The sequence below is a fragment of the Trematomus bernacchii genome, unplaced genomic scaffold, assembly GCF_902827165.1.
Source record: "Trematomus bernacchii unplaced genomic scaffold, fTreBer1.1, whole genome shotgun sequence".
NCBI lineage: Eukaryota > Metazoa > Chordata > Actinopteri > Perciformes > Nototheniidae > Trematomus > Trematomus bernacchii.
This window is the reverse complement of record NW_022987524.1, coordinates 297283-320424: the sequence shown is the minus strand read 5'-3', so window position 1 is coordinate 320424 and position 23142 is coordinate 297283. Positions and strand designations below refer to the sequence as shown.

Sequence of the window (23142 nt, the reverse complement as noted above, 5' to 3'; positions counted from 1 at the left end):
AGAGTCAGTCGTGCGATGCATGTCTGCCGCGCCGCACAGCGATAACCCCCCCCCCCACTCCAACAGCATGCTGAAGCAACCAACAGGCATGTTCCCAGACATGTGCCTCTGCACGGACTCATGGGGAATGATTCGGCCTCGTATTCTGGTGTCATTGGAAGAGGCTGTGTTCATGTAGGGTGGTCCTATACTTTGGGACCACTTTTCCAGTTTAGTCTATTGCCAGCATAGTGAACCCGGAAATGTTGAGTACACCAAAGCTTTATGTTAGAAATGTATAGTACGGGGTACGATGCTAACTTATCGTACCTCGTGAAAGTTGGGCAATATGCACAATTAGCATAAATTGCGTTATTAAAATAAATGGCATTTTAGAAATGTAAATAAAAGTAAAACGATGACATGTCCGATTTGGACAATTTTGGAATGGTCTTGGATGTTATTGAGGAGGCTGAATCAATTTCTGACATTTTCAGGAAGTAAAATTGCAGTTTAAACTGGAAAGTGGCCATATTTTGATATCCATGAGCAGTGTCATTGGATATAGAGAGCACAAGATGAAGATTATTATGTCCACAGTAGAGATACTGTGGACAATTATTTTTGTAATAAATAGGCAATCTGTCCAATCCAAATGATCCAGTCCCCTAAATCTTACAAATCGACCCAAAATATATCAAAATCAGCCCACAGAGTACAAATATTTTTCTAGGCTTTAATGGTAATTCATGCTAATTAGTGCAATTTATGCTAATTGTGCAAACAAATGTGATTTAGCATCTAGCAGTTTCTATGTGCTGGGGACACGTACTATATATTTCTAACATAACACTTTGGGGTCCTCAACATTTCCGGGTTCTCGTTGGACTCTGGCCACTAAACTATTACCCAGTGCCACAAAATAAATAAAAGCATCTTCCTATCCCGGCAGCAGCTCTGGCCGACCCTCCATGGCTGAACACCCTGGAGACGAGCCAAGCAGAGCAGTGCATTGTGGGCAGTCAGATCTGATTTGCCATTATTCTGTTGGTTGTTTTTATTTATTTTGCTCTTTATGACTGCAAGCAAATGGACACTAAGGAGGCTGCCTGGGAATCTATTCAGGAATGGAAGCAGATTTCTGCTCACAATAGGAAGCTTTATTTTTTAATGTAGTGATTTCCAGAATGTGGCAAAAGAAAGTGTGATTTATTGTGTTTTTATTTTCTACTGTGATGTGAATATTAGGAGTTGCAGGGTTCGTACGGGTGCTGGAAATCCTTGAAAATGCTTGAAATTGTATGAGGTGTTTTCAAGGTTTGAAAAGTGCTTGAATTTTGGGAATGGTGCTTGAATTTGGGATAAAGTGCTTGAAATTGTAAATGCTTTACTTCGCTTTTTAGATTAAAAGAAAATAAAGAAGTCGGAGCGCGCTTAATTGCTTCGCTTTTACATAAAACAGCTCCGCTCCGGCCTTCCCGCGCTATGCGCGTGACCTGCAAGTGTTTTTCTTACGTATGACCTGGGCATTCTGATGAGTGATAGATGACAGTATGCCAGGAGGTTGCAGTTTCAACGAGCGTTGGTTAATACAAGCCATGGTTAAGACGAGGGTCAATCCCACGAGTAGCCTCCTGCAAAGTTTGCAAAAAATAACGATGGGAGAGTCTGCGCTGACGAGCCACATGAAAGGTACGCCGTAGTAGAGCATTTTAGATTAGGCTAACGTTGCATGTTACGTTTGTTTAAGCTAACGTTAGCAATCTGAATAGCAAACTCGATGAGGGATAATAATAATTGCAGGGGACAATCATTTCAGAGGAGCGTACCTATGTTATGTTATATCTCTCACAGGCTCCGCCCTCTACTGGACTCTATGGGTACTACTCTCTATCATGCTGTGCGTGCTTTCACCTACTGAATTACGTAAACGTAGCCGGCCAATCGGGGCGAGCCTACCTGAATGCGCGCGCAGGCCCACAGTATATAAGGCGGCTACACCCGCTGCCCCATTATCCTTTTTCTCTTCAGACGAGCTGAACCGAAGAGTTGAAACGTAACGTAACAAAGATTTAGGAAAACGAAATGGACTCACCATTGTTAGAAGCTCGGCCATGCCCCACCTGCCCTGGTCTGATCGCGGGCGCGGATCCACACCGGTTCTGCTTCGAGTGTCTGGGGGCCGACCACGCCATGGAGGGTGGTGGAAATTCCCCGACCTGCAGTGCCTGTCGGGCGCTTCCGCGGCTCCGACGGATACATCGCGTGGACCACTTCCAGCAGGCACGATATGCCGTTCCTGAGGACGATTCAGACCGAGGCGATGTGGAGGTGGTGGAGATGGACGAGGAGGACGGAGAGGTGCCTTTCGTCTTCGCACTTCCGGCCAGCCGTGCTGCTCCGCTTGTCGAGGAGGGAGAAGACGAGGAGGACTTCTCACTGTCGGGCGTTTCTGGCAGCGTGGGGCCACCACGCCGATCTGTCAGTCAGGATTTCCCGATGGTGATGGCCATGGCAGCGGAGCGTGTGGGCCTGGCGCTTCCTCCTCCGCTACCACCCAGACCGGTGAGCCGACTCCGCCAGGGGTTTTATGGCCGATTGGGCAGGCTACGGGCCACCCTGACAGAAAGCAGACAGGCGTCCCTGTTGCGGGCGGTCTGCAGGCTGCGTCAGGGGGCGACAGTGACAGCTTTGATCATCATGCAGACTTTGGGGCTCATGACGGCTGCTCACTCCATAGTGCCACTCGGACTCCTGCATGCACATCGCATGCAGAGGTGGTTTATCGGCCTTCGTTTAGATCTCAAAAGACACAAACGGCGTCTGGTGACCATCCCCCCCTCAGTAGAGAGCAACCTCCGATTCTGGAAATCCCCAGAGAATCTGCGGAGGGGAGCTCCACTGGGGTAGGTAACCTCCTATGTCACAGTCTTCACAGATGCTTCAGTGACAGGATGGGGGGGGACGTGCCTAGAGAGAGCTGTGGGTGGTTGCTGGCCTCTGACGGAGGCACGGCACAGCAACCTCCTGGAGCTGCAAGCAGTGATGTTGGTCCTACAGCACTTCAAACCCTTAATACAGGGCACACATGTGCTAGTAAGGAGCGACAACCGCACCACAGTGGCGTACATCAACAGGCAGGGCGGAGTCCGCTCAATAGCCTTGTTGACCGCAGCAGAGAACCTGTGGCTGTGGGTTTCACAGATTGTGTTGTCTCTAAGGGCCCTGCACATCCCGGGACGGGAGAACGGGGGGGCCGACCTCATGTCGAGAGGCGGACCCCTGCCAGGCGAGTGGAGGCTTCACCCGGAGGTGGTGAAGCAGGTCTGGACTCAGTTCGGGAGAGCAGAGGTGGACCTGTTCGCCAATCGGCGCAACAGCCACTGTGCCCTGTGGTTCTCCCTGGCTCGGTGGGACAACCTGCCCTTGGGGGTCGACGCATTTGCACACGAGCCATGGCCAAGAAAGCTGCTTTACGCCTTTCCACCGCTGCACCTTATCCCCCCCCTCCTGGAGAGGGTGAGGCGGGAACAGCTGTCAATCATCCTGGTGGCCCCAGATCGCCGCCTGGCGCCGTGGTACGCGGGGGTAACACAGATGATGGTGGGCCAGCCCTGGGCGATTCCTCAGGTCTGGGGAGCGCTGTCTCAGGAAGCAGGTGCAATAGGGGCGTTACCCACTCTGGGCCAACCTCTCCAGGCTTGGCTCCTGAGAGGGACAGGCTGAGACAGGTGGGGCTGTCTGATAACGTTATTCAGACTATCCAAGCAGCAAGAGCAGGATCCACCACAGCTTGTTACAGGCCAAAGTGGGCGGGATTCCGGCGATGGTGTGAAGGAAGGAGTCTAGAGCCTCTGTCGTGCACGCTGGGCTCTATTCTTACCTACTTACAGATACTGGTGGACAGGGGGCTGGCTCATTCCACAATTAAGGTGTATGCAGCAGCCATCTCGTCCTGCCATGAGGGATTTGGAGGCAGGTCAGCCTTCAGTCAGCCGCTTATGACGCGGTTTTTGCAGGGGGTCAGGAGGCAGCGCCCGGTAGTGCACGCCTCCGCCCCACAGTGGGACCTGCCGTTGGTGCTCGAGGCTCTGGTCACAGAACCATTTGAGCCTCTGGAGCTTTCCTCCCTGGAAGCACTGTCATGGAAGACAGCATTGCTACTTGCCTTGACTTCGGCTAAAAGAGTGTCCGAGCTGACTGCTCTGTCGGTACACCCAAGTTGTCTTTTGATCCGGGGTGACCGTAGCGGGGCGACACTCAGGCCGAACCCCTCCTTTACTCCTAAAAGTATCAGAAGTTCATTCAGATCAAGGGCTATTCAGTTAGGTGGCTTTAATCTTCCACCCCATATTGGGGCCAGGGAGGCTAAATTGCACCTCCTCTGCCCAGTGCGTGCGCTAGCATGCTATGTAGAGCGCACGGCTGCCATTAGGCGCACTGAACAACTGTTTGTGTGCTTTAGGGATGGTGTGGCTGGAAAAGCCCTCTCAAAGAAGCGCCTAGCAGGATGGCTATGCAGGTGCATTACACATGCCTATGAACGGGCGGGGAGAGCCCTCCCCACTGGGGTCCGTGCACATTCTACACGGGCTGTGGCTGTGTCAACAGCCTTATTCAGCGGCGTGAGTGTAGAAGATATATGCACGGCGGCGTCTTGGTCTACGCCAGGCCCCTTCATAACATTTTATCTCCTGGACATGTCTGGCTCCTTCTCGTCGTCTGTGCTTGCCGGGGCAACGCATGACTGGTGAGAGGGGGGTGGCTGTGGGTCAGCAGGTATCTGACCCCCCCCCCCCCCCTGGACATAAAGCACTTGTGTTTTCCCATGCTCCTGAGGGACTCGGGAGACATGGTGTACAATCAGCCCCATACAGGGCTGGAGGACTCTCCCCGCCTGCCTGGGCAGGCAGGGAGAGCCTTCCTCACTATTGTCCATGCCCACTCTACACGGAGCATGTGTGAGTGTGGGGGATGTGGTGCACTTATGTTTTCCCATGCTCCTGAGGGACCTGGGGAACATGGTGCGCGGTAGGCTCCAGACGGAGTCTCCGCACAATTTTTTTTCCATGCACACTCTACACGAGGTAAGCGTGTGTGAGTGTGTCTTATCCAAGTTGCGGCCCCGACTTCTCCACGGTTACAACCGGATGGGAGGAAGTGGGGATGCAGTGGATATTAGCTAAAAGCCGGTCAGGGACGGTGTGGTGGGTCGATGTTGTTGGACGACAGGGCGTTTATACATCGGGGCTCCGCCCACTGTACCCATAGAGTCCAGTAGAGGGCGGAGCCTGTGAGAGATATAACGGGGGGTTACGTATTGTAACCCTAGTTATATAAACACAGGCGGAGCCCTCTACCTGGGGGCCCTGTCTTTCCTAGTTCGCTCGCTGAAGAGTGTATAGGATAATGGGGCAGCGGGTGTAGCCGCCTTATATACTGTGGGCCTGCGCGCGCATTCAGGTAGGCTCGCCCCGATTGGCCGGCTACGTTTACGTAATTCAGTAGGTGAAAGCACGCACAGCATGATAGAGAGTAGTACCCATAGAGTCCAGTAGAGGGCTCCGCCTGTGTTTATATAACTAGGGTTACAATACGTAACCCCCCGTTACATTCGCCATCCTGTGGTGTTCAGAGGATGAAGCACTCACTGTTGTAATTCAACCCAGTCTCACGGCATTTCGTGTTATAGTCACGAAATATAATCTATTGATTCGACACAGAGCGATTTTAAAAGCAATGTATTTCTACTGGTAGTATGTTTCGTGCCTAAACCAAATGTGACTTGCTCTATCGAAATCAGTCACATTGACCCGAAGACACATTTTCGTTTGTATTACTGGTCTGGGGGAAGCTCGCGAGTGTGTGTGTGTTTGTGTAATTTTGCGTTTGTGTGTATTGTGTTTGTGTACCGGGGAAACACTCACAAGAAACACCTGCTGTTGTTATGCCTGCTGTGATATCAAGTTACTCCGTTCTCCGCTTGTAATTATGCCGTTACAAGCTTCAAAGTTGTATTTATCATCTGAATTTGCCGAAACAAGTTTAATATTCTAAAAGCCAATACTTTGTTTATTTGAAAACAGATGAAAACAAACTGTCCCGGATCCTGTCGTGTTATCTATGATTACTATACGCCCTTTACTTTACTTAATTTCGGAGGGAGGGCGAGCAGCGCTGAGGAAGAGCAGGGTGCGAATTGAGAGTTGCCTCATCTTCCCTTTACAAGCTTCAAAAATGTATTTATCATGATATTTTGGCAATAACAGTTTCATATTCTGAAAGCCAAGACTTTGTTTATTTAAAATCAAACAAAACACCCGAACCCTGAAAAACTAGTTTTTTTACACAAATCCACGTTTATTTTTTAAATGAGCCGTTGCAACTTTTGACTGATTTCGATAGAGCGGGTCACAAATAATAACAAATTAGAAGGAAAAAAATATATACAGATTTCAGTATTCTGAGGCTCTGAGCCCCATTTATTTTCCTCACAGACGGCACAAAAAGCCCGACATTATACGATTTAAAATAAAAACAATAATCGTGGTTTGATATTGAGTAAGAACATGTTTTTATGAACCACCCAGCTTCTGGTCTTCCAAGACCCTACTGGACAAAAAGACGCAGGCACGAAACACACTACCAATAGAAATACATTGCTTTTAAAATCGTTCTGTGTGACACGAAAAAAAAGGGGGAAATCGTGTTGGTGAACACGAATCAATAGATTACATTTATTTCGTGACTATAACACGAAATGCCATGAGACTTGGTTGCGTAATTAGACCTTAGCTTGTTAGTATGTTGTTATAAATTATAAACTGAGGATTTGACCGCGTTGCTGCGTAGAGAAAGCTCTCTGGGAAATGTTGACTTACTGTTCGACATGAAGCTAGAAGCTACCTTACAGTACACAGTTGATCCTGAGTCCTGTCAGTTAAAGTGTTTCATAGTTAGCTTAGCTAAGCATCAACCTAGCACTGAAATATATGGATGTTATGTGACAGTATTTCTGAGAAAAAGTCAGCTGAAATGGTGGCATAGTTGCCACTGCTTTACGTGTCGACAGCATGATTGAACGTATTTGCAGCAGTAAATGTGGCTGTTTGGCCACTGACGTTGCCATAACAACACCTGAATGTAAATGTGCAACCTCTTTTTGTGACAGATTTTTGCATGAAATTATAATTCTTCGGAATGATATTCCTATTGACAGCTAGTTTTTATGTGAACATTATGAGATGGACAGCCAGAGAGAATAAATGAAAAACAGGTATGAAATACTATATGACAAAACAAGAATACAGTTTAAAAGGGGAGTGATTAGTAAAATATCCATAAAGAAAAAGTAAATCTGTTTACAGTTCTGTTTCATATGGGTGTTGAGAGATGTATCCATAGATCTCTTAATTTTGCTCTCAAAGTGCACCAGATTGATGCTTTTAACTTCAATATTTAAAAATATGTGTGCTTATGCTAACATCATAAGACAAAAGTTGGTTCCCGCCCCCCGCCCCCTGTGGAGAAGCCCTCGCCCTCGTTGGCGCCCCTGCCCCTGCCCTCGCCTGCGGTCCCGCCCTCCTCGGCCCCTGTGGTCCGTACGCGCCGGGGTCGGGTGGTACGTCCTCCCAGGCGCGAGGATTTTGACTATGGGTGAATTCTGGGGGGGCTTGTGTGGTGATTGACATTATTCACCCACGGATCTATGGGTGGGGTTATTGTTCCGCACGGACCATTTAAGTGACCGGACTTCCTGTTTCCGGGCTCTTCACTTCCCGGGCTGGAAGTTGTTTACATTCCTGTGCAGATGCTAAATAAAAGTCTAGCTTGTAGCTTTGATACCCCTCCTCTGACTCCTTTCTCTCTGCACTACACTTGTCTGTTTGAGCAACTGGCTCAGGGTTGGGAGAGAGTGTAATGGCGCGTTTCCACTACAGCGCGGAGCACGGTTTAAGAGGGCTGTGACGTCAGCGGCCCGTCTTTGGTTGCGTTTCCACTTGGCCTAGTACCGGCCGGCGGGTCCTAATTCACAGTTTTTCTGGCCTCATAAAATCGTGGGTCTAGGGCCAGAGACAACGAGGCTGAGTCGGGCTGAGTATGCTAAACTAGAGAGAGCATCGCTGGCAAGGGGGCTACAACTACAACAAGATGGACATATTTGACCGTGATTTAATTGTAATACACGTTTCCAAATGATGCCGAAGTAACAACATACTGATACCGGTTAGTAAAAACCATGAATTAATGCTTTGACAAGTCTGCAGACAGACGGCAGGCGAAAAACCTTTTAAAATGTGTGTGTTCTAAATGGAGATTGGCTAAGCTAACGCAGTATATGCTCCGACCGTCCACACTCACAACAACGGCCTATACAGACATAAATAAAGCAGCGACTGTATTCACCATGACACAGGCAGTCTGTGGTTTGTACTTGTTTAACTTTTGTCTAGTTTCTGAACATATATGAGGAGCTGTGAGCTCTGAGTGCTAACAGCTAACGGCTGTGTTGTTTTTCTGGGGTTCTCTGAAGATCACGTCACGGCTCCGCCTACACTGCGTTACTATAGATACTACCCCAGTTCCTAAACTGTAATGGAAATGCGCCATAAAGTGAGCCAGTCCTAACGAGGCCCAGCCATACCGAGCGGGGCCGAGCGAGGCCGTGTAGTGGAAACGCGCCATTAGAGAGAGAAAGGTTCCAGGTTGTTGTGTTGAGAATATTCAGGAGAATATTTATCATTGTTCCAATGATAATAAACAAACATTTGCATAAAGCATATTTGTCCACTCATATGTTGATAAGAGTATTACAAACTTGAAAAATATTCCTCTAAGGTACATTTAGAACAGATACAAAATGTGCGCTTAATTTGCGATTAATCGCGATTAACTATGGACATCATACGATTAATCGCGATTAAATATTTTAATCGACTGACAGCCCTAGTATATATATTAGTATAATAATGGCCAACACAAACAGAGATAAACAAATAAATAAAATTAAGAATGTATATTGTGGGTTTTTTCCCATTCCTTTCAGTGAAGGGAGGGATTATATCATTTATATCATATTTTAAAATCCCTGATTGTGAAAAACAATACAACTACAAATGAGTTGGACACACTGAGATTATTTAGTAATTAATCCTAATATTTAAAACAAATAGAAAATGAGTGCTCAGTATGAAATGACTCTTGTTTAACTGTTAGAATTGGTGCAGTGGGAATATACACTGTACTGAATGAATCATTAACAACTAAAGCCTTTTAGTGAAATATGAATTTATAGAACTTAGAATTATTTCTTCTATGTGAGCCTGCAGCAAATGAACACCTGCTTTTCAATTCAAGGCTATTTGAAAAAAGTTGATATATTATTTAGTAGTCTAGAAATGGAAATCACCCCAGACCAAACACCCTCCATCCAACAAAGATACATTCAAACAGATGTGCTGGTGCTTCTGAAAAAAAAAAAAAGAAGCGTTCTAAAAGCTTTGTGTTGAAGGAAGAAGAGCATGTTCTCCGTCACACAGGACGAGGTGTTGGGTGAACGCATGGTCTTGATAAAGAGATATGTGCTACAGATTGCACTTTCATTAGCACCGCTGCACACCTTAATTACCCCGGTGGCAGCCGGCGGTGAATTATTAATGTGGACCATGATGTTTTTTTATTAAACTGTCTCGAGTGGCACAGCTAAGAAACCGATTGTGTGTGTGTGTGTGTGTGTGTGTGTGTGTGTGTGTGTGTGTGTGTGTGTGTGTGTGTGTGTGTGTGTGTGTGTGTGTGTGTGTGTGTGTGTGTGTGTGTGTGTGTGTGTGTGTGTGTGTGTGTGTGTGTGTGTGTGTGTGTGTGTGTGTGTGTAGTGCTCCTTGGTGTCTATAGGGGGCCTCACATGACAACCTATAGCAGCAACAAGCCAATATGTGCTGGAGCTGCTGCAGTCCCACAGAAAACATTTTAATGAGGAAGCGGCTCTGTGGGACACCTTGACATTTGAGAAGTTATTGATTATGAATGAAAGCAGTCTATTGGCTGCTGGAATTGGAAGTTTGTTCCTCTGAGGAGTTCTTCTTGTTAAACACAGATCCATCACGGTGCAGGGCTGACAGCAGCTTGTGTTAATGGAGGCCACACACACACACACACACACACACACACACACACACACACACACACACACACACACACACACACACACACACACACACACACACACACACACACACACACACACATCATGAAACAAGTGATCCCACTGCATATTAGGACACACGGATGAAGAAACACACACAATAATGAAATTATGTTTAGATTTCTTCAACCTTAAGGGGAGGTCCCATTGATATGCTTTCTTGTTGTTAAAATGACTATACAAATGAAGGTCAGTTAAGTATCCATCGTTATAAGATTTTGTCTGCAGTTGTTAGAGCATGGTGAGTGTGATGCTGTGTCTCTTACACTTGCTATTTTAAGCTCTGGCGACCAGGTGCCAACAACATGTGGGACAAAGAGTACTTTATTGCGGGACAATGCGGGACATAGAAGAGGTAGATTTAAATATAATGTCTATCCATCTCTTAAAAATAAACATTTTCTATTTAAACTATTAGCTTTAAATGTTACTAACAATGCTTTACTATGGGTTAATTATTTGCACAAACTATGCAAGTGAAGTAATTCAATATGGAGTTTGAATGGAGTTTTTTTCAAACAAACAATTGTCCGTAAAAATGTCCACACAGCTAATGGGGATAGCCCTCTTGTTTTCTAAACAGCCTTGAATAAAAGTTATAGACGGGCGACTGTCAATTCAATGCGGGACATCGGCTAAATGTGTGGGACAAATTATTCAAATCCTGTGCAGTCCCACACAAAGCGGGAAAACTGGTCACCCTATTTTAAGCACATAATTGCGTCCAAATGTAGAGTATTGCACTATGAGAACTCGGATGACCCTGACATTAAACTTCTCACACTTAACAATCTCCATCTTGGCTATGTAGCCGCTCTGCTGAGGGCACAGCAGCTGTGTGTGATTTAAGACAACGCTACATAGTCCAAATTCAAAGCACTGCAAGTTTTCACAGTGTGAGACAAGACACTGTACTGGAGAAGTGTCCACGTTTACACACAGAATAGGAACATGTAGGGTCTGAAAGAAGATCTTAATGTCTCAATTTGCTGTTTTTATCTGGAGTTTGAACTTGTTTAGAAACTGAGAGTGAGGGCACTGTGGCCTTTAATGGTTCATAAAAAAAAGAGTGTAAAATCTTGCATTTGGAATAAATACATAACCCTAAATACTTTAACACATTTTTTCCCTTTTTTGTGGCTTCTTTAAGGTCAATATGTATAATAAATCTTCAGATACACAACTCTAAATCTGATGCATGCTGATTGGACTCCATGTATGATATATCTGTGAATAAGACCTTCAGGATGTTTTTGTCCCCCCCCAGCCTCCTTACCCAGCCATCAGAGGCTGCCTGATGTATTCCCCTTTACCTCTGTACTGTTTTTGGTTTGATTATTTTGGATTGTGGAGATTTGGGTTGTCTGAAAGCTAGCCCAGTCCCTGCATGTCAACATGCACTAATATGGATGTTTTTGTTTTATTGTGTGTTTGTTTGTCTGTTTGTTTGTGTTTGCATCCTCTGCAGTGTTGTTTACCAGGATGGATTTTATGGTGCAGATATTTATGTAAGTATTATTTATTGGTATGACATTGCATGCTACACCGCCATCTCTGTGGTTTCTGCCCTGTTGCTACGCACATGCAAAATAATACAAAAAAATACAAAAAAACACTGCAGAATATTCAGAGAGAAACATTTTTTTTTTTTACTACTGAAAAAACACACAATGCAACAGAGTGGTGCAGTGATGACATATTCAGAATGATCCAGAAGTGAAAATCACAATGGCTCACTCAGCTGAACGCAATAGGATTCCTCAATCAGATTTTGGAATTTTGCAGACAGAGGTTCTGTTCAGCAGGATTATCTCCACATGTTAACATCACTTATTGATTCTCAAAATCGAAACGAATCAGGTAAAAAGCTAATGTTAGACAAATAAGCTAAAGGTGGCTAATGTTGGGAGCGATGATGTTATTTCAGAGTTCCAAAAAAAAAAGTTGACTTCGAGACGAGTGAACTGAAAGTTGTAAAACGCTCATTTCCTGTTTTTAGGAGTCATTCCTGCACCACTCTATTCCCATCACATGTGGAGAAAGGGATTTGACGAAAGGATTATTTAGGAATCTCATACATTGATGACATTTGAATTCATGATGGTACAACTTGATCCCAAATCTACTGTATTCTTTATTCAACAATTACAAAGAAGCACAAAGTGCAGGCTCTATTATCAGATATTCCAAACCATTCACTCATGATGTTAGTCTAGAGTGAGTAAATGCATTTTTAATTTGAAAAAGTTAGAAAAATATTCTGAAGAGTGCCTGCAGTACATCCCTGGAAACATTTCCACAAAAAAAGTAAGGCATACAAAAGTAAACTAAGAGCAGCTTTTCGCACAGCTATGCCTCAAAATAAAATACATAAATAAATATGATAATGTATTATTGTTATATATATATATATATATTATAGAAAAATAGGCTGCGTCTCTTTTTAGAATAATTAAACAGGATTTGCATAGATCAATTATTAAAAACTGGGCTGTTTATTAATCTGTGCATGGATTTAGGCTCAGGGGGTAGAGCGGTCTCCAACCAATCAGAGGCTCTGTAGCCCGGCCTGCAGTTAACATGTCAAAGTGTCCTTGGGCAAGATACTGAACCCCTAATTGCTCCAGATGCACAGCCAACGGTGTGTGAGTGTGTGTGAGTGTGTGTGAGTGTTCATCTCTCCTGATGAGCAGTTGGTCTTCAGTATAAATGTGGTTGAATGGGTGAATGCTGTGTGTGACTGACATTTTTCTTTGCCATAATCAAGCAATTTTGTAATCAAACAGGAATACAGGAATCAAAATCAATGAAATCCTCAGTTGGCTAGTGAGTTTATAAATGTCTGGGAGGGACAGTCCAACAAGTGAACTGTCAGTTTAGAGCTGAAAACAGACACACATACAGACTGCTGTGGCTCAAGGAGAAAAAGGAGTATCTACCAATCAGAGGGTCAGTGGCTCGATCCCCCGCCCCTGCAGTCAGCATGTCAATGTGTCATTGGGCAAGATACTTAACCCCAAATTGGCATGTCTACGATATTGAAGTGTATGTAAATTGCTTTGGATAAAAATGTCAGCTAAATGACATGTGATGTGGTACAACACGTAACCCAGCTAAACAACCATTTTGTCCTGAGGAAAACTATTAATGCTCAGCTTATCATAGGAACCCCCTTTATTTCCATTTAGTGAATATGTTTTATGGGACATGTAATGTCACACATAGGACCCCATCTTGTTTACCTAGGATTTTATAAAGGAACAGGCTGCTTCAAATCATGTCTTTGCTGGTTAAAACCAGATAACAAATTAAACCAAGACTGCTTCAAAAGGTCTCAATCCGCTTTCAAGTCGTCTCTGGTGCAGTTCCTTTGTCTTGTAGAAGTATACAGGCTAACGTCAGACACGTTTTTTTATTCAATCGATCACCTAATAAATCCATTTGCTGATTGTGAAACCTTCTCTGGAGGCAATCTTATATTTGATAAGTACAAGGCCATGTACTTATTGTCAGTTCCTGCAGGGAGAAAGGGCACAGCTGGCCACCCCCCCCCCCGGGGTTTTTTAGTAAGTAAGGGCCAGTAGGTTGTGTTTGTATCCGACTGTTTGTACTCTGTCAGTTCATTAATTGCATTAAAAGTGTATGACAGTGATCCGTATTAATAGAGTGGTGCAGTGATGACGTACTTTTGTAGGCCAACCCAGAAGTAAGCATTGCAAGAGTTCAACAAAAAGCAATGGGATTTTTCCATTGGATTTTAAAATTTCGCAGAAAAACACACATTTTGAGATACTGAGAACATTTTTTCAGTTCGGTAATTTCCACATAGACCAGTGTTAGGTATTTCAATGCATAAATGCAATTGCAAGAAGTAAAAAGCTAATGTTAGGCTTTAAACAAACTATATCCACTAACAGTCGCATGGCTGCGCATCACCACCGCTAGGCTAAAGACGGCTAATGTTTGTTGTGATGACGTTTAGTCATCTCATTTAGTCATTTGTTATCAACTGCTGTTTTTATGACACGTAAAGCTTCAGAAATTAACCGGAAAGGGTATTTACTGACGTCTTTTATGTCAAAAAAGAAAATCTCTTCAGGGGGTGTTAACCACAGACAGGAGGCAACCAAAAGTACAATACCCTACAACCAGTCTTTACTAGACTAGAAATAACAATGCTTACAATAAATGATTACCTTGTTTTTGTGAAACCAACACACACAAAAATAGACACATCAGAAGCATTAAAGTGCTACATGAACTTCAGCCAGCAGAATATAATTCCCCATGTTGGTCCTGTGCTGAATACTGAAGTCAGTGAAAATAGACGGACCGTCCTCTCTTTACTTCAATGAATCAGCAAATGTGATGGATTGAAAGCTTCCCTGTGTGAGATTGAGCGTGTAGAGTGGCCAAATCTTGACCACACACACCCACACCCACACACACACACACACACACACACACACACACACACACACACACACACACACACACACACACACACACACACACACACACACACACACACAGCTGTGGGATTGTCATTAGTGACTCAGTCAACAGTGTCTGGTGACAATCGCAGGTCAACCTGTTCATCTTCCTGCCCATCATCACTCTGAGCATCACTTACTGGCCTCACAGTTTATAGTGATAATAATACATGGCTCATGTCAGCACAGACTCACTGTCGTAGAGCAGGGCGGGGGGGGGGGGGGGGTGACATGATGTGAGGAGTGCTGGAGTTGTCACTGAGTCTGGAAGATAGAAAAAATTGCTTTTGTTTTATAATAAATGAAGGGAGGGGTTCTCAGCTACAGTGTGTGCCGTTTAACAGTGGCAGTTCTAGATCAATTGTACAGCCCCCCCCCCACTAACTTTTTATTCTTTTGGAGGGGGGCTACAAGGGGGTCCAAGCACAGTGTTACAGGGGCACTGGAACCCCCCCAGCCATGCATGCATTTAAAGGCAAACGGTCTACCAAGCTGTAATATAACATATAACAGCTTACATCTAATGACAAGAAAGAGTGAGCAGATCTCCACCATACACCAAAGTGCTGGTTAAAATGAATAACCATATGTAGCTTTCTTAAGGTTTCATCCATGATGGCAGAGACAGCTTACAACGTCTAAACATAGAGAGCAAAATTCACCAAGTAGTCACATATACAGCATAAAGACACACAGAACGAAATACACTACAGAATATATTGGCAGTTTGTACACAGTTTCAAAGGAACTTTGTTTGATTTTGTCAAGACAAGTTTCATTACAGGAGTTTGACTCAAGTCCAAAAGTTGAACTTAAACTGATGATAAAACTGATTTCTGGGTAAAAGGCTAACATTAAGTGGTAACCAATATTTCCAAAAGTAATCAATCACCGCTGAACAATTAACATTTGATCAAAAGGAAAAATATGTTTAAACAGTATTCTAAATATTTTGGTAATGATTTGATGTCCCAGACTACAATTATTTTTCTGAAGACCTAATAGAAATTAAAATCTTTGTTTGGTACAGATCCTCTTAAAAAAATCCCCAAATGATCAATCCCGTAAGCAATTGCAAAATATGTCAAAAATAATTTAAAGTCGTGCAGCCCTATAATCAATTATTGTAACAGAAATGTAAAACTTAAAGGGGACCTATCATGCAAAATGCACTTTTGTACGTCTTTTATACATGAATATGTGTCCCCGGTATTCCAGGGAACTCACCAAGTGTCAGAAAACACAACCCTCTCTATTTTCCTCCATACCCAAATCTCTAAAAAAGGGGCTGCAACGGATCTGATAAAAACTGATCCAGATTTGAACACTGTCCTGACGTCAGGACGGTGGCGCTACGGCTATTGGGCCAACTCCACCAATCAGGAGGAGACAGCCACGGCCATTGCCGTTCGAAAGCGCTGGAGACGCTGTAGTACATATGCCAGGCCTGTAGATTGTGCTGTTCTCACAGAATCTGCCCTTGCAGAGCAAAGTTAAAAAAAAGTGCAAATTGAGTGAAATGAGGCATGTTAGGGAAGAGATAGCACGCACATACTTTAAGACAACATTTTTATAATTAGTTCATAATATCAGAATGTATATACTAGTATCTGGTACATTTGACAAAAATAGATGTATTAAAGTCGCTTTGTCTGGCGTTTAGTACAGTAGAAAACAATTTGAGAGTATGACACTGAATCTGAATTCACAATTTGTATTGTGTGTGTGTGTGTGTGTGTGTGTGTGTGTGTGTGTGTGTGTGTGTGTTTTCAGGGTGGTTACGCTGCCTACAGATATGCCCAGCCTACTGCTGCCACAGCTGCTGCATACAGTGACAGGTAAGATTTAAACTCAGACACATCAAAATGTAAATTATTACCATTATCATTATTATTATATTTAAAGGTCAAAATCAGATATCATGACCCACAGACCGGACTATCATCATGGTATCATTTCACAGAGGCGACTGACTTAGTAACCCTAACCCTCACACTGAAAATCCTTTGTAATTCATGCATGCTTTTTAACAGAAATGTACAGAAATTAAGAAACAAATTAATTCACTATTGCTTCAGCTACAGCACAACTTTATTTAACAACTAATTGAATACATTTACAGTAGGGGAGAGTGGGGTAAGATGAGCGGGTTAGGGTCCGGTTGCTGAATATGCATCCATACCCTAACCCTTTGCTTACCTTAACCAAGCTTTTTAGTTGCCTTAGCCTAACTTCAATTTTTACAATATTTCCATATAAACCTATAGTGTAGGAGCCATGTGCAGACTATGCATAATTTCAACTTGTTTCCTAGAAATGGGGCTGGGTGCACTAACTGAAGGAAAACCCAGATCCATACTCATTGTATTGACCCCCCCTCTTCATACATTTGATAAACAGTAACAGTGGGCCTAGTGTCATATGCAGTAGCACCACAAAGAGCCATTCAATCAATCAATAGGATACGGCTATAGTAGGCCTAGGGCCTTTTAGTCGCTCATAAATAGTAGATCACTGTTCTTTATATACTATGGATGCTGGCAACAGTCACATAGTTCAAAGTGAAGGTGATGTTTGACCAGTAATGGTCGAGGCGGGATTTGAGACAGTTAACAGTCTTGGATGTGACAACACTTTCTGGCAGATCATTCCACAAGTCAACCACACGCAGGCTGAAAAGGTTGTAGCGGATAGCCAGTCTTGAGTACTGTTTCTTCAACTTGAGGCAGCGTCCACGCGTCCTGGTGTTATAATCCCGTTGTAGTGGGCATCATGCCCACTACAACGGGATTATAACACCAGGACCAGTTTTGTAGATGTTGTGGAGATATTTGAAAACTTCGATCATATCTCCCCTCGCCCTTCTATAATACATACTCTGGATCTTAAAGGCCCTGACACACCAAGCAGTCACCAGAGAACTCACCGACGCCGACTGTTGCGTTGCCGTGTTCTCCTGCGTCTTGGCCATGTGTCGCACTGGAACACACCGCAAAGACTTCAGCCGAGCACGTACGAACTGCGCATGCGTGAGTGGCAATAACTCTCCTTAGCAGCAGGCGGCGGTAGTGTGTATTCGTCATTCAAAAGAGACAACAACCGGAAGACAGAGAAGAAGAACAGACTGCGTGATCTAAACAAACAACAAATAGCGTGTGCGTTCCATTTTCACTCTCGTCCATCGAAAACATGTTTCGTGCGGTACCGGAGGTATCAGCCATTGGAGTGTTGCTTGTGGAAGACATTCTCAAGCAACCGTTTCGCTTCTCATGCACTGATTCGCTAGCTGAACACAGCCAATCAGAATGATTTCTTTGTCCGACTGCCTGTGGCCGACGCACGGCCGATTCAACATGTTGAATCAGCCGTGCGTCGGCCATGAAAGGCCAAATAAGGCGTGTCACGGCCGACGGTGCGGGACACACCAAATTGAGTTTGGGCGACAGGGCACGCTTCGTCGTCCGACTAACGACAACGGCCGATTTCGGCCTGGTGTGTCAGGGCCTTAAGACTTCGCAGTCGTTCTTGATATGGTAGGTCCTTTAGTTCTGGAACCAGCTTTGTTGCCCTTCTCTGTATTTTCTCGATGAGCTCAGCATCCTTTTTGTACATGGGGGACCAGGCGACATTCCCATACTCGAGGAGTGGCCGTACAAGAGAGGTGTATAAACTACGTACTACGTCAGAGTCCAAATAAGTGTATGATCTGCGGATCATTGCTAGGATACCATTCGCTTTCTTAGCTGCCCGATGGATATGGTCACTAAATGTCAGGGTATTATCAACATTCACACCAAGGTCCTTTTCATTCTGAGTCTCAGATAGGTTTATGGTGTTTGATTTATCACCCATATTATACTCATATTTTGGGTTCAGAAAACCTAAGTGCATTACTTTGCACTTTGCCGCATTGAATTTCAGCTGCCAACACTCGGACCATCTTTGCATTTCTCTGAGATCTGACTGGAGTTTTTCTGCATCCTCCTTACACTTAATTACATTGAAGACTTTAGTATCATCTGCAAACATCTCATGGAGCTCACATTATCGGGTAGGTCTTTGATATAGACGACAAACAGTACAGGACCCAGGACACCACCTTGTGGAATTCCACTGAGAACTGGGCACCATCCAGATGGTTTCCCGTTAACAAAGACTCTCTGTCGCCTGTTTTCCAACCAAATACAGTTGAACTTCCCCATATTTATTTGTTAGTAGATTCGAAGATACCTGAGTTCCTGTCTGACTGCCGCTAGCTGAAGCTTGATTGCTAGGTTACTAGCTGGGTGTCCTCCGATAAGGACAAACAAAGTGGGAAACAAAGTTAGTGATTACTGGTTCCATGTTGATTTATTTCAATACAAATTGTTGGGGGGAACTTAAGGGCTATTACCGTACTGGTTACTTTGCAGCCCGGACATTTCCCCCAAAACACATTTAGACGCGATCGCAAAACAGAAGTACCTTTCAAATCTGATCATTTTTAAGACCTTCTAAATCATATTTAAGACCTCTCTTATTTTTTTGGTCATATTTAAGACCTTTTTAAGGCCTTAAATTCAGATTATCAAATGTAAGACTTTTTAAGACCCCGCGGGAACCCTGTTGAATATATGCTCAATTCGTGCTTCACATTTGAAAAGGTCCCAGTTGAAACAGTGGTTTCAGGGGCTGAAGAAAGATTTCAGGGTGTTTATTGTCACGAACTTGGATACACAAGGATAAGGACTCAAATGCACGACTCGGGAGCCAGAGGTAAAGTATAATTAATATACTATATTTGTACAAAAAGGTAACAAAAGAAAATCACTCTTACGAGATGACAAAAAAGGCTTAAACAAGGTACAACAGAAACGTGAGGAACTAAACTTATAATACGTTTCAGGAGCAAAAATAGGCTTGAATCAAACGAGCAAACGCTGAAGAGCAGAGTTCTGGCATGAGGACAGGACAAGACGAACTGACAACAAAGGGAAACTGGGGAATATAAACAGGAGATAACTGGGCACAGGTGAAAACAATCAGGGGCGGGGCTGGTGCTGATGAACGCGGGAGAACACACTAGGGAAGGGAGTCAAGGAACCTGGGGTCCTTCTCAGGTCGACTATTTTCATTTCCTCGGTCCTCGGTATCACCGGAAGTTGATTTGTCTGCGCCATCTTGAGTAGCGTCCCATGGCTCTTATTTCTGCTGGAGGACCGAGGATCGAGGAGCGATAATGGAGGAGCGATAACCGAGGAACCACCAGACCATCCTCCGGTGAAATCCTCAGATACTCTCCCCGCCCCCTTACTGTGTATCGCCCACTGATTGGACGATGCAGCGCATGCACTGATCTGATGCTTCTTGACATGAGAGCAGAGTTTCCCAGCGGAGTGAAGAAAACACATGAAACTCACGGGACTCACTCCTCAGTTTATACTGTGTTTTGTTTCAATGAATGTATAATTTAGTTACAAATATGTGATATATCTGAACAACAAAGTGGTCAAAAATTATTTTATTCATTTATTGGAAACATTTTCATGATCGCTTTTTCGTTTTACATTTTCATTTATTGTCATTTCCATTCAGTCAGTCATTAAGTGCTATTTAACATGTTAATTTGCTACATATCCACACAAACAAACAAAGTGTGCAATCCAATGAATGTTAATCTAACTGGGTTTTGATAGATAACATATCTCTTTTTCTTCTCTCAATTATTTTTATTTCTATTGTGCACTCTAATTAATATTAATCCAACTATTGTTCGTTTATACATTTTAAGAATGGCGTTTATCTTTTTTGAGAATGAGTTCTTATTTTATTTTATTTATTTGGGTCTACAACAGATGATACAAATGTTTGTGTCAGTAAATGTGTACTAACAGAGGCGGGGGTGTTTGTGAAAATAACGGGGACAGAGCTGGCTGCTGTCAGACGATGTGCGGAGTGTTGGAGTAGAATACCTCTGCTACGCGCCGTTCGTTGGATGAGGCTGGATCTCTATTAAATTAAGAAAGGAATTGAAAACACCGGAATTAAAGTTATAACAAATTATCTGAGTTTACTTCTAGTAGGAAACCAAACACATATACAAGTTATACAGAGTACTCGAGTACTCCGGACTTTTAGATTTGTGATGCGATGCGGATAAAAGCGTCAGGACCAGACAAACTCATCAAACGAGAAGAAATTGGACTTCAAGTTTGTGATGCGATGCGGATACAGTTATCAGGACCAACAAACTCACCAAACCCAAAAGCCATTTTACACACACAAACATCAGTATTTCTATCTGTCTTTGGGGCGGAGATTTGTCGATTCTTCCTTCCCACTTTTCTCCCAAGCGAATTAGAGAACCCCTGGGGAGGAGCTGTTTAAGCTGACCACCTCCCCCAAGTGTCCTGACTGGCTGGATTCCCTTCTGGTCTGGTTCAATCAGAGTTCGGACCATAAAGTTCCATAAGGTCAAAAGTCAACCTCTATCTGTGATTAGAATCTTAACTTCATTTCTTTCCCATGAGTTCTCCACATATTTAACGATGTCTTTTAACGACTTAAAAACAGCACCTGGTCTTAGCGGTGATAAGGAGGATGTAATGTTGTCTTTAACGACCTCAATGACGACATCTGCTTTTAGGAGTGAACTCAAGGTTGGTGTGTGAAAACAGAATCTCTAGGTCAGTGAGTTTAAAAGTGAGAACAACATTCCTATATATATGATTACCCATAAACCGTTGTGATTACATAAAACAGTTCAAACAATACATGTTTACTTCAATACAGTGTAGAATCATATCTTCTTACTTCAATCCCTCTTTTGATCTCACCTCATGAGATCAACATATAGCACTTGAAACATTACCACTGTCAATTTTCTTCTTACTGTGTCTGTCCCAACATTTATATAAACCCATCAGAAGTTGGGATATAGAGCACTTTAAACCTTTAGGAACAGTCCACAACAACAACTTATTATGACAGTGGAGGGAGAATAAAATATGTCTAAAAAGCAAAGTCCTTGTCAGCTGAGTCATCTTTACTCTTCCCTCAATGGTGGAACTGATGAGTCTTAACACACAATGAGCAGATACAAGGCACACAACAACAACCACATGTCACCAAAATGTCAATAAAAGTAGCCACAGAAATTAGAAAAGACATTATCATACTTTTCCCTCTTTTGGTAACACATAGTTCTGTAGAATAAAAAATACCAATCCCTTATATTGTGGGATATGTTCAGACAAAGTTCCACACCGGCTATATCAACCTGTTTCAGCGGGAAATGGAGTTCCCTGTGCCGTCTTGGTTTGCCATATCTTCGTCCCCCCAGCCCGCTGACGGCGGCTTCTGGGGTGCCTGCTAGAGAGATGTGGCCTGATTGTCCTCCCCCGGCCCGCTGATGGCGCCTCCTGGGTCGACTGCCTTGACGAGAGCCAGATCTGTTCTGATGTCGTCTAGGGTCCTCGCGACGAGGGCCAACTCTGTCCTGATGTTGTCCAGGGTCCTCGCAGGTGTTTTTCCCGACCGCACACTGGCTCCAGTGGTACCAGTTGTCTCCCTTTCCATCTAGGCGGACGGCATGGGAGGTCCCCTCCAACCAGACGTAATCTGCTGTGTTGGCCTTGTGTTTCTCGGGTCCCCCTTTTGACGTCAGCAGCCTGTGTGGAGAAGTCTCATACCAAGCCCTTAAGTTGCTGGAAATATGGTTTTGAAATCATCTTTTCTACTTCTTTAGTGTTTATTGGCGGCACCAACTAGACTGGAGTGTGGACAAGAGACTATGCAGAAAATAATAAACAAAAATTTAAAAATTTAAAATTTAAATTAAAAATTTAAAAATTAAAAATTAAAAATTAAAAATTAAAAATTAAATTAAAAAATAGAACAAAAATAAAAAATAAAACAAAAAGGAACAAACTAACAAAACAAAAAATAACCAAAGCTAGATTATTTTAAATGTATCAATTTCTCTTAAAAGCAACAAATAAAACAAAACAAAAAAATACCATAACTAGTATTTTTAAATTGATACATTTCTCCTAAAAACGTAATAATCTCACATACATATTGTCTGATGTATATCCTATCCTTTTCCCCCTTTTTCTGAAATAGAACGCCGTTAACGGTGTTCCTATTTTCAGAAATATCGAGCCTTATACATCAGTTATTTAATATCAGCTATATATTTATTATTACCATTACTTATATATCAGGCATTAAATGTCAGCCTTCTTCCATGATTGACCTCGTCTACATTATCTGACTTATATTGATACGTGTCTGTTTGTATTTATGTAATATACTGGGCAATTATTGATAACTTTTTGAATCTCCCTCTTTTCCTAACAACTTGAGGTATGGCTATTTTGAAATCTGACTTGGTTAAGAGATGATTCGTTTATTGGTGAGAGGCACACTCTTGCCCTCGTGATTGGGTGGGGGTGGATATTTAGGGAGAGTTCCTTACAATCTCCAGAT

General features: G+C 43.4%; 1 protein-coding gene across 1 annotated transcript in view; it reads left to right on the top strand.

Annotated features, from left to right (window-relative positions):
* rbfox1 (RNA binding fox-1 homolog 1) overlaps positions 1-23142 on the top strand; it is a 205338-nt gene that overhangs the window by 168306 nt on the left and 13890 nt on the right. Inside the window, exons 9-10 of the mRNA XM_034119954.1 lie at positions 11649-11688; positions 16447-16511. Coding sequence (XP_033975845.1) covers positions 11649-11688; positions 16447-16511 — 105 coding nt within the window. The remainder of the gene's footprint in view (positions 1-11648; positions 11689-16446; positions 16512-23142) is intronic.